The 12,310-nt window shown below is 45.4% G+C and overlaps 1 protein-coding gene across 2 annotated transcripts in view; it reads right to left on the bottom strand.

Annotated features, from left to right (window-relative positions):
• Positions 1-12,310, bottom strand: part of DPYSL3 (dihydropyrimidinase like 3) — a 116,926-nt gene that overhangs the window by 61,302 nt on the left and 43,314 nt on the right. Inside the window, exon 1 of one of the 2 annotated variants that reach the window (XM_027546050.1) lies at positions 4,477-4,778. The exons of the other annotated variant lie outside the window; for it this stretch is intronic. Coding sequence (XP_027401851.1) covers positions 4,477-4,515 — 39 coding nt within the window. The 5' untranslated portion in view covers positions 4,516-4,778. Of the gene's footprint in view, positions 1-4,476; positions 4,779-12,310 lie in introns of those variants that run through there. 2 annotated transcript variants of the gene reach the window in all.

The raw sequence follows: 12,310 nt of genomic DNA, 5'->3' as shown, positions 1-12,310 counted from the left end.
GTACAAAAAATAAAGTAACAAATGAACAACCCAGGCAGGGCTTGATTTTCATGATCAGATATTTAAGATGCTTCCCATTTCTAAGTCTTTGATACTTTTCCTGTCTTTTCTCTGGAACTTCCCTTCCAATACACCTTACATGGATCAAGCTGGTTTTGGGGGACATCTCTTCTTTTGGTCTCCCAAACTCTTATCCTGCATCTCCTAATATTTTCTCCCAATCCAAAGTGACACTTCCTGAAGCAAAAGGCAGAAACAGATCCAGGGATGGGGTTTCACTGGCCCCTTCCCTGGGTTGTAGTCTAGCCTAAGGCCCCCAGCTCAAGCACTACAGAGACCTGGGTATTCCTTCAGTTCACACAGCTCCTTCGCTTCCCCTCCCAAATGAAAAATTCCCATGACACTCATAATGATACCCTTCAAATGAGATCACAGGGCCCTGATTATACAACCTAGAGGCCAAACCTTCCAAGTCATGCTCCAGAGTGTGTGCCTTCCAGCAATTCTCAAACGCCACACACATATACCCCAATTTCCAATGCAGCAGAAATGCATTAGCTGCAAGGTTGTATTAACAGAAATCCAGTTAGTATTTGCAAAAAGGCACTTCTCGGCGATTTGTCTCCTAGAGGGAATTCTGGAGCTCTTAATCCACACCTTTCAAAATCCCCACTGCAGGTGCCTCTACGAGGCAGGCAGTTGAGGCTGTGAGGTCAGACAAGACCTGTGTTTGATTTCCGGCATTGCCTCCTATCCTCTGTGTGTGACTCTGGATAACTGACTTCCTCTCTCTAGGTCTCAATCTCCTTAACTGTAAAGTGGGTTTTTGCAGAGACTCCGATAAGAGAATACCTGGAAAGCACTGGAGCTTAAGCGTTAGATCTCCACTCACTCTTGTTGCCAGCTTCAAGCTGCAGCCTCTTTCAGAAGAAAACAGAGTGTAACTAGCAAACTTTCTACCTGCAGAGTCAAGACGGTCAGATACCATCTCTCAAGTTTACATTTATTCAATGTAAAGAATAAGAGAGACCACGTTATAGGATCTAAACCATTGCCCCACTGTCACCTTCTCAGAATGATGGTCGGGGTGGAGCCACCAAGACCAGTGTGGCGGTGAGGCACTTTGATTTCAGTCAGGTGTGGAGGTTTGAGTCCTGCCCAGAATACTTGGTATATCTCTGACCCTGGGCAGAGAAAAAAAATCTATAAAACAGAGATAACGATAGTACCTCTCAGACAGTGTTGATTTGAGGGATTAAATGAAACAATGCATGTAAGATACAATATCTGAAACCAAAGAAACACTCAGTAGGTATGAGCTGTTCTTGGTAGGAGCAATTTTTAATTCATGTATTGATTTAACCAGTTCTCATTAGGCATCTGTATGCCAGGAACTGTGTGAGACAGAGACAGAGGTGGATGACAATACCAGGTCCCTGCTCTGACTGGCGGGACCACCCAAACTGCTGTCTCTGACATTTAGAAGCAAGGGCTAGTGTTGGGATAAGCACATGCAGGTCACGCAGGAGGATGACCTGAGAAGAACAATGAGATCTGGGGCTGGAGCTACTCCCAGGGAAAGCCCCAGCCAATTATACCCGCGACAGAGAAATAACCCCTTCCAGGAAACCGATAAACACAGGGTAGTAGCAATGCTTTCCTCTCAGGAGGAAAGCAAGAAGGAAAGGAAAAACAGAAAACAAGCAAACAAACAAAACCTTCCTGTGTCCCCCAAATTGTGGCAGAGGGTGGTGCCTGTCGAAGCAGAGGTGCTTGGCAAGAAAGACTGCCCCCATCGGTCTCAGATTACAGGGACATTTTAGCTACTGGGTGGGGCAGTCTGCACAGAAAGGAATATAGAGGATAGGAAATTAAGTCAAATTCCACAATCTTACCATTTAAAATTTGGACTAGACTTGACAGCAGGGGATATATGTTATATTTAGATCTTTAATCATATTTTCTGTGAATATATAGACCTATGTCCATATTTTTATGTTTTTACCTCTATCTAGTTAGCCTCTGGTAGTATGTACATAACCATACTCTTCTTTGGACATGCAAGAGTACAAGAATTACGTTTTCTTCTAAAATAGAATCCATGTTCTAAGAAATACAAACACAAAGCATGAGAAAAATTGACAAATGCATTATTTCCCCCAAAGATCAAAAGCCCCTTCCAGTCTTGCCCTTTTGCCTCTCCCCACCCCACAACCCTCTCAACAATGAATGCAAGGCAGGCTGGCTCGAAGAAATTGCCGTTCAGTTGCCGTAGGCACAGCCCGGGTTTGGTGGTGGAGGCTGCTATGCAGCGCCACGCCCCACGAGCAGAGAAAGGATGGAAGCCACACTGAAAATGAAGGATGCGCCCCAGGGAAGAGCATCCAAGCGGGAACAAAAGGGAGCCCCTGCAAACCGGGCCCTGGGATTGGGGCACCAACACAATTACAGGGGCTTGTAAGGCTATTACCCTATGGGCTAAACGTCGGTATCTTTCCTTAAAGGTGGCTTAAGTGATACCTAGAAGAATGGGTGTGGCCCTCAATACCAGGGCACAGGCTGAATCTAAGAAGAACCACTGCCGTCAGACTGGGAAGAAAAAAATAATCTGTTCTCTGCTTATCCCAAACAGAAATGGCAAGTGCATACTGGATATACAGCAAGTGGCAGATTTACAGCATAGCTGTCACATGTCATAGCATGAGAGCGGTGGTTCATCTCTCCAGAGTTAGAGAAATAAGTAGAAAAATTGTGCTTTTGTCCCAATCAGCTTAAAAAAAGTATCACCACAGTTTTTTGCAAAGCCAATTGGCACCGAGAAAATACTGTGAATTGTAAAAGACTCACTATGTTTTTATAATAATGTGAAGTCAACGCTATCAGGTAGTGGTCAAGGAGGATGGGCTTAAGCCCAGTGCCTCTACCTGGCGAGAGAATCCCTACCCATCCCAACTCTGTCCCCCTGGAGAGTGTTCCTCCCCTGGGACCAGGTGGGCAGCAGGTAGGGGTGTGGCGCATGTGTGTCCAATGAAGCTCAGATGCATGAAAAGCTAGGATACTGCAAGAGAAATAAACCACCTGACAATAAAGTGCACTAAAAGCAAGAAGAGCTTCCTCCTGCCTGCAGAGGGGAAGGTCCTGGACGGCAATCAGGTTGTTCCAAGCCTAACGGGAACAAGTGCAAACAGACTCGTGCCCACAGCAAAACCGAGTGGATGGGGCAAATGAACTACAGAAGCCGGTACATCACTGCCCTAGGGCAGCTGCAGAGCCTCCCAGGGGCCAGCTCATCACTTCCTTTGTTCGTCTTGCAAAGATGGAGTAGCTACACGTTCCCTTACTACACACTATACACACACACACACACACACACACACACACACACACACACCTCACTCGCTACAGACAAAGCACAACCGCACTGCTTCGTGCTCAACTAACAAATGTCAGTGGGTTTTCTGTTGCTTTTGTCTTGCCCTTTTTTAAAACTGTCCATTCCAGCCTGTCGTGTGTCCTTTCCAGGGGGGGGCGTCATTTCAGCGCATTCTGGAGAAATCCCAGACCCGGGCGCGGTATTTTTGCTCCGAGAGCTGCTTGCTGGACGCCAACGAAAATGAGGCTTCTCTACCTGGTTATGGCACATCCCCGCTCCACCCCGCCCTAGGGGCTTGCCCAGCGCGTCTGACACCCGCTGGCCGCAAGGGCTCGGCTCTGCACACAATGGCAGTTGGACGCGGCATGCACACAGCACGCGCCTGCCACCGCAAACTAAAATGTGCTCTAAAAACTCAGCCTTTTCTTGGGGTAAAGGGGAGTAATTACAGGAAAAAATGCAAATGCACCAAGAGCCCAAAAAAAAAAAAAAAAAAAAAAAGTTGGTTATTCTCACTACAGAGCCACGTTAGCTGTCCAGTCCCCAAGTATGACGCACCGAGATACGCACTGGGGTTAATACAAGCAAGCAGTGGCCAAGGTGAGGACGGATGGTCAGGCACCCCATCAGAGCCACGGGGCTGGAGCTCAGAGATGGGAGCGGTCGGGCTAACCAAGACCTCTGGGTAAAGGTGTCATTTCTCCATGCTCCACCCCGCCAAGAAGGAACCTTCTACCAAAAAAATCACGTCTCGCCTGGGGCAGCTCACACGGACGACCCAGGTGGCACGGGGGTCGACGGAGGGCCTGTTATTTGGGAACTACCGAGCGGTGGGAAAGGAAGATAAATAACCCAAAGTTCTCCACGCCACTGTCACTGTTTGGGTTTCCTCTTTGTTTGGTTTTCCCCAAACCCCAGGGTCGCTCCGTCTGGGTGGCGCCCTGCCGCGCCGGCTGGACTGACCGCCGCTCTCCACCCCCTCGGACCCCGGGTCGCGGTCCCTCCCTGGGGACTGGCCCGCGGAAGCCGGCAGGATCCAAGCCCCTGCAGAGCAGCCGAGAACGAGCGAGCGAGCGAGCGAGCCGGAGTGGTGTCCGACTCACCGTGATGCGCGGGATGTTCTTCTTGCCTTGGTAGGACATGGTGGCGGCGGCGGTGGCTGCAGCAGCTGCCTGCCTCCCTCCTCCTTCTGCTCCTGCTCGCCCGCGTCTTCCTCAGCGCACAGCGCCCCGAGATCAGGTGGAGCGAATGGTGCGCTGGCCGCGGCCGCCGCCTCCTCTCGCCTCCGCCCCCCTCCCCGGCTCCCGTGGCGGCTGCCAGAGACAATAGTAAATCTCTCTGGTCCCCCTTTCACCCCCGACCTCCCCCCCGCTCCACACACACACACACACACACACACACACACACACACCCTCCTCACTCGCGTTCACGCCCTGGCTTTTTTTTTTTTTTTTTTCTTTTGCGGTACCAGCTGGAACCCCGTAAGACAAGAATGGCTGATCCGCGACTCCTCCCTCTACTCTCTTATCCCTATTGATTTTCCTCTTTGCATCTGCCTCACCCACTTTTTCTTTTTCTTTTTCTTCCTTTTTGGTGACTTGCGAGTGCAGCAGAGTCAGCCTGCTCCACCGCCACCAGGGGGCGCGAGGGACTGTTCGGGGCGGGGATACTGCAGTCCCCAGTGTCGGCAGAGAAGCACCAGCGTCGCCCTCTCGTCCCCGCGGACCAAGCCCACGCCTCTGACCTGACTCTGTTCCGATTTCCCACCTTCCAGACCCTCGTTTCAGAAAGAAGACGGCTCCGGGCTTCTCTTCGGGCACCCGCCCTCCTCCGCCACCCTGCGGGCTGAATGCCGCAGCCGCCGCCTTTGTTAACGCGGAGGCCGGGCGCCGCCTCTGCTGGTCACCGAGTGTATAAACAGCCGGCGCGATCCCCTTAGAAAGCCGAGAACCGCGCCGACTTTGTGCAGCCTGGCCAGCCGCTGCTATCCCGAGACCATGAAAATGGGAATCAAAAAATGCGAAGTAACCCTCACTCTCGGAAGGTTGCGAGGGAGCCCCGTGTCGGCTACCAAAAGCTGTTCTCTGTATTGTAAACATAATTCTCGAAATACTGTGCTTTAAAGGAATTCCACTGTCTGGCTCTCAGAATCGATGAAACAGCACTAACGCTGCTCGGTGAGCAAGGAGCAGAAAACACCTGTAGTGAGAAGGCAAAAGCCCTGGCGCGTTACTGCGCAGCCGTGGTTTTTGTGAGCGGTCCGATGTGTGCTGGTCACAATCCCGAGTTTACTTTAGGCAGGGCTGAGAGACAAAGGTAAGCGTGCTATTAGGAGCAAAAGACACGATCTTTCGGTGCTGGAATATATTCTTATTTTGCTATGTGCTTCAATTAAAAGGCCAAGGAAGGCATGTTTGGAGGAAATAGGCAGGGGGGCTGAGGGATGGCCTGATGGGGGAGCTTTCTAAACTCTCCTGGAAAAAAAAAAGACACACCCAAATACACTATTTGAATAACAACAACAACAATGGCTTGCTGTGCAAAAATCATAAAGCCCCCCTTTTCAAGTCTCTTATGATCACTTCACCCCCTTATGAATCCTAACCCTCCCCCCCTCCACAGAAATTCCGCAGATTATCATTGAGCATGACTAGGTCTGTGTTAGGGAACTTGAATTCACATTTCTATAAGGCAGGCCACCAACCACACTTTGTGACATCTTTTCATTAAGTTAAAGGCTTCCTTTGCAATAAAGAAGCTACATAAAGCATCGGCAGAATGAGGGTACAGAATGCTCCGATTTAGGCTTTCCCTAAACCTAAAATGAACCAGCCTGGTCACATAATTAAAGGGCAGGCCAAACCCCCCTGAAACTCACTCGAGTGAGTTAATCCAAGTGGCTGGTTATTCATGGGTAACTAGACTGAATGCAGTCTTCACAGGAAAAGTCCACAGCATTCTCCACTTTATTTCTGTGATCCTTTGGCTTGCAGCATGAATGCCAAGAAAAGGTCACCTCTCTGTACTCTTTGCAAAGCACAGGGGAAAAAAAAAGAAAAAAAGACTAAAGCCAAAGACACACCCTAAACATTTTGCTTTGTTCTGAAAGCATAAGTGCTGAGACCACTAGCCAAGAGTTGTGAAATTACAAAGCATTCTGGGGATTGGCATGCAAATGAGCAGGATTATATTTAGAACAGAGTAAAAAGAGAATTAACTGCATACTATGCAAACCCTGCAGAGGTCTGAATCTTTCCCATTGATTTTACTGCCCTAAACTTGTTTAAAGGGATCTTGCAAGTTCTTCTTAGGAAACGCAAAAAAAAAAAAAAATATATATATATATATATATATATATATATGTAGGGGACATTTACAATCCTAAAGAAATGCCACTGCCTTCTTCTTTTTTTTAAATTTAGTGGGTTTGTCAGGTTTTTTTTTTCCTTTCTTGCATGCTAATTATCTCCTGTTACCATCATTAGAATCCAGAACACACTCTGATAAATATATTTATTCATACCATATTTTTGATCACTTGATGATTTTGGGTGTGTCTGTTCTTTCAAATTACAAGGCTTGGTTAATCTCTTTGAGGTCAGGTTTGCCTGCAAGAAGCCATGCAGAAAAGGACTTGAGATGTTTCTCTGGATCAGACTGCTGTGAAAAGCCATGCACAAGAATGCATAATAACCAGCTAATCAGTTCAAGCTGTTGCCATGAGCAGAAATGTACAACAAACCCTATTTTTTCCCCTCTTTCATCCCCTTCAATCATCTTTCTCTTTTTTAAATCAAAATCAAGTGTCTGAGATGAGTTTGAAAGGAAAAGCCGTTGTTGGCTGTGCCCTTCTTATTCAAGGAGTAAGAAGAAAGGCAGCGATCAACACAAGATGCCTCTGTGTCTGGCCAAGAGAGTGAGGGGTGGAACCAGCATGGATTTTTGCTCTTTTCCACAGTAGAATGACTCTGAATGGTTTTCCTTGGATACACAGCAGTATTTGGCTTTAGATATCTCAGGAAACTATGAGAGAATGAGAGGGAGATGCAGAGCGACTTAATTTATGGTCCCAAAGAAACTTAATTTTGGCCACCAAACTTACCACATCCATAGATTTCCACACCTCAGTCAAGGCTACTTTATTCTTATTGCTCGGGCCAAAGCCTGATTGGCATTGTCCAAACCTTGACTTCTCTTCCTCAGTACAATTCAATTTGCAGTTCACGTCCAACTTTAAGGTTGGAAATAGTCTTGGGTTTATTACATATGTACACACTATGATTTCTTCTCTAAATCTACAAAGCTTCCCTCTGTGTTTAGGCTCCACCAGCTACCACCTGAGCTACCGCAGGATCCTTCTAACTGGGCTCTCTTCTTCATGGTTATGCATTCGTTCATTCTCACAATATTCAGCATTTATCCTGTGTATACTACTTATTTTCCTAGGATCTAGTGCTACAGATATGAATAATAATACTGATGATGATAAGTATTCCCTGGTGGCCCAATGGTTAAGAGTCTGCCTTGCAATGCAGGAGCCACCAGTTCAATCCCTGGTCTGGAAACTAAGGTCCCACGTGCTTGGAGCACTAAGCCTATGCACAACTGCTGAGCCTGTGTTCTCTGGAGCCCACACCACAACCTGAGAGTCCGTGTACCACAATTAAGACCTGATGTAGCCAAATAAACATTTTTTTAAAAAAGATAATAATAATATCCTGGATCTCAGGGAGTTTATTTTATACCCTTATTCAAGAGAATACCATGTGCCACCTGTTAGTCCCTTTCTATGCTTTATTTATCTTCACAGCACTTTTGATCACATGATATGTTAATTATTATCTTCCCTCTTGTCACTAGAATGTAAACTCCCTGAGGGCAAGGAATGTGTGTGTTTCATTTACCGCTGGGTCCTGAGTGTATGAAATAGGGCCATGCCCACAGAAATTGCTCAATAATTCTTAGGTAAGTGAATGTAAAAATGTTTCAAATTGTGTCTGAAGAAAGAGTAAATAGATAGAAGAAGAACGTTCTTGTTCTTAAAGTTGTTAGAGTGTCCTGTTATTAAAATGTCCTTAAAGGGCATTTAAGAAGATCTATTTTTGTTCCTCTAAGCCTTCTTAGGATTTCCTGATTCTAGATTTCAGAGCAACTGAATTCAAGACGGTGAGGAATCATTTTGCTAAATCCAAGGCAATACATGGGCCAAGGAATGACTATAAAATAGATTTGGTACCTGAACAGTGATTAGAGAGCTGTGACTTTGAAATGAGTTGCCATTCAAAGCATAAGAGAAGATCAAAAGCCTTATGTTAATTTAAAGAATTTCTTTTTAAAAAATTGATACTGAATTCATAAGAAAACTATGGACTAGAACCCAGGAAGTTATACTGCTTAAAGATCTGGACTTGGAAATAGAGGAACCTCAGTCCATATTCCAAGTCATCCAGTTCCTATTTCTGTGATCTTCAGCAGATTATTTCAACCTTCTGAGTCTTGGTTACCTCATCTCTAAATGAGCATCTTATGACCTACCACATAGTATTTTTGTGATGATTTATTAATTCATTCAACTAATATTTATTGAGTACCTATTATGGGTCTCCAGGCACTAGGGATACAAACATTTGAATAAAATAGACAAAATGCCCCAGTGAAGCTTCCATCCTAGGGAAGGGATAAATCAAGAATATAAAATTATATAGTGTTTTTCAAAAAAGCATAATGTTTAAAATGGTAGCAAGTACACTGGGAAAATAAGATAGGGATGGGGAAGTGAAAGTCATTCCATTGTCTTGAGGATAGGCTGGAATTTTCCACATCAAAAGGTCAGGTGAGATGGTGGTCTGGTCTCTTAGAACAAATGGTAACAGTGGAAGCAGTGACAAATGGTCAGGTATTAGATATAGTTCAAGGTAAAGCCAATGACATTTGCTGCTGGATTTGACTGGGGTATGAGGAAAAGAGGAATCAAAGATTATACTAAATGTATTGGCTGGGCTACTGGAAAGATGAGGGGGATTGTAGGAGAAATGGGGTTGGGAAGGAGAGTCAGGAATATGCGTGTGACATTCCTATTCAACACCTAAGTGAGATGGGGAGCAGGCAGGCTGATATTCGAAATCAGAAATCGAAGGGAAGAGATACAAATTTGGGAGCGGTTAACCTCTGAGTATTATTTAAAGTAACAACTGTGGATGAGCTGGCCAAGGACATGAGCAGAAATGGAGCTCTGAGGTAAGTCAGCATCCTGGGGCTAACAGAAGAACCAGCAGGGGCAGAGGTCAATGAGACAGCCTGGACACCATGAGAGTACAGTGCTGTGAAGGTCAAGAAATAAAAATTATTTCAAATAAGAAGAAGTGTTCACGTGCTGTTGAAAGGTCAAGCACCGAGGGGAGCTGAGAATTCATCACTGCGTGAAATCACCAAGGGCCTTGTCCAGAACACCTACAGAGTATCTTCATGTCCATCTTACAGTGTTTTACATATGTGTGTGTGTGTGTGTGAGCAAGTAGTAAATTACTCAGGTAATACTTACTGTGCATCACTATAGCAGTCTTAATGAAACTGTGGGCATGAAAGCTGATTGGAAGAATTTCCCGAGTGGTCCAGTAACCAAGAATCTGCCTTCCAGTGCAGAGGATGCTATTCGATCCCTGGTCTGGGAACTAATATCCCACATGTTGCAGGGCAATTAAGTCTGCAAATACTGAGCGAGCACCACGACTGGAGAGCCTGCTAGCCACAGGGAAGATCCTGTGAGCCACAATGAAGACCTAATGTAGCACCCCCCAAAAAATAAAAATAAATAAAAAAAGAACAAATGAAGACTAGTCTTAAAAAAAATCTGATTAGAGCATTTCCAAGAGAAAAATCAAACTGTAAATGGGAAATCCCAAATATAAGCAACACTTGCAAGGGATATTTTGTAAACAGGGACAAGGATACAGAGCAGTAACTAGAGAAAGTAGAATCCATTATGAAGGAAATAGCCCAGCAGGGTTTAATGTCAGTGGGGCTGATTCAGAAAGAAGGGGTCACTTCACGATGCGGGAGAGAAATGGGACAGCACAGGGGACATCTAGTGTTCAGATGGAGGGCGTGCCCTTACTCAAGAGCAAAGACTGTTCCCCCCACCAGTAACCAGAGGGTTAGAGTACACTGGCACAGAGATGGGCAGCTAGGTAAATTTCATGGAGGGGGTTTACAGCAGTTCTCTTCTGACTGTGTCTGTTTTCTCTGCCATCAGCCAAGACAGTCTGGGAGAAAAGGTACTGAAAATTAAGAGGGGTGAGGAGCTGGGATAAAATCAGTTTGTAGGAGAATAAAGGGACTACAGAAATACGGTATGATTCCCTGACAGGACTAAGGATCTCTCCCGTCCCAGGTAGCAACCATAAATTTCAAGAGAGACCAAGAAGTATGCCTTTAGTCATATACAGCTGTATACATGCAGTCTTGCAGCAGGCAGCCTGTGGAATTTCACCAGGGTTTTGCTAGATGAGTGCTGAGAAGGGAGAAGGAAACTCAGGGAATTGAGGGTAAAGCATGGGATCTAAGCTGGTTGTGAGAGAAAGCAGGGCACAAGTATGGGGGGTGGGGTGGGCAAAGGACAGTAGATATATTAAAGATTAAATAAGATTATTCATGCAAAGCTCTTAGCACAAACTAAATTAATTAGATGGCAGCTGGCTTCCCTGATGGCTCAGATGGTAAAGAATCCAGCTGCAGTGTGGGAGACCTGGGTTCAATCCCTGGGTTGGGATGATTCCCTGGAGGAGGGCATGGCAACCCACTCCAGTATTCTTGCCTGGAGAATTCCATGGATGGAGGAGCCTGGTGGGCTACAGTCCATGGGGTTGCAAAGAGTCGGACACAACTGAGCAACTTAAGCACAACAATAACATTCCTACCATTATTTTTTAATGTTCTGGTTACTATTTGCTGAACTCATTTGTGTCAGGGACTATGTCTTATTTATCTTTGTAGTCTCCAACTCTGCTATAAGGCTTGGAAGAGTAGAATCAATGAGGGGAAATTAATTGAATGGGGGGGGGGGGAGTCAAGAATATTCTGTCTTCCCTTTAATCCCCCAAATATGTAAAATAAGTGCTTGGTAATTTATACAGTTTTGACTATTGAAAAATTCTACTTTTTAAAAAGACATTTATATTTTGCTATATAATTATGGGTAAATATTCTCCCTGGTCCTGATTTGAAGGATGAAGAAAAACATAGTCACAAAACAGAGAAGAGTTGTCAAGGGGCAAAAGCCACACACAAGGCTTTTGTGAAATATACAGGCTATTCTAATGCGAATAAACATTTAATCTCAGAACTGCCCATTAAGTCATCTGGGTCCATTAATTTTACCTACATTTCAAACAAAGGAAAGCTTAGTCATGTACTTCCAGTGTCACAGAATGAAAATCAAAGCGATGATTCACCTGCTATTATTAGATGTTTACATATTAAATACACAGAAATAACCTGACAAACAATCCTATCCTTGAAACACATAAGCCAAAAAAAGAAAAAAAAAAGTGATAGCCAAAGAAAAGTATTCTCAGGGGCTTATTCCAACTCAAACTTCTATTAACATGAGCAAGGTGTGCAAACCTGTGATGGTGTGCAAACCTGTAGTTGCTCGGTCATGTCCAACTCTGTGCAACACCATGAACTGTACCCGCCAGGCTCCCCTGTCCACGGGATTCTCCAGGCAAGAATACTGGAGTGGGTTGTCATTTCCTCCTCCAGGGGATCTTCCCGACCCAGGGACCAAACCTGCTTCTCCTGCATTCAGGTGTATTCTTTACCAATGAGCCACAAAACCTACTTCTTCCCGGATGGACATTCTTGTTGATTTCCTCAGTGGAGGATGATTCTGCAGGCCTCTGGCTTTCTCCAAAGCCTGGGTGGCCTCTTCAGGTTTTA

This window comes from Bos indicus x Bos taurus, chromosome 7, assembly GCF_003369695.1.
Source record: "Bos indicus x Bos taurus breed Angus x Brahman F1 hybrid chromosome 7, Bos_hybrid_MaternalHap_v2.0, whole genome shotgun sequence".
NCBI lineage: Eukaryota > Metazoa > Chordata > Mammalia > Artiodactyla > Bovidae > Bos > Bos indicus x Bos taurus.
The sequence above is the reverse complement of the archived record's forward strand: the minus strand, read 5'-3'. Positions and strand labels throughout refer to the sequence as shown.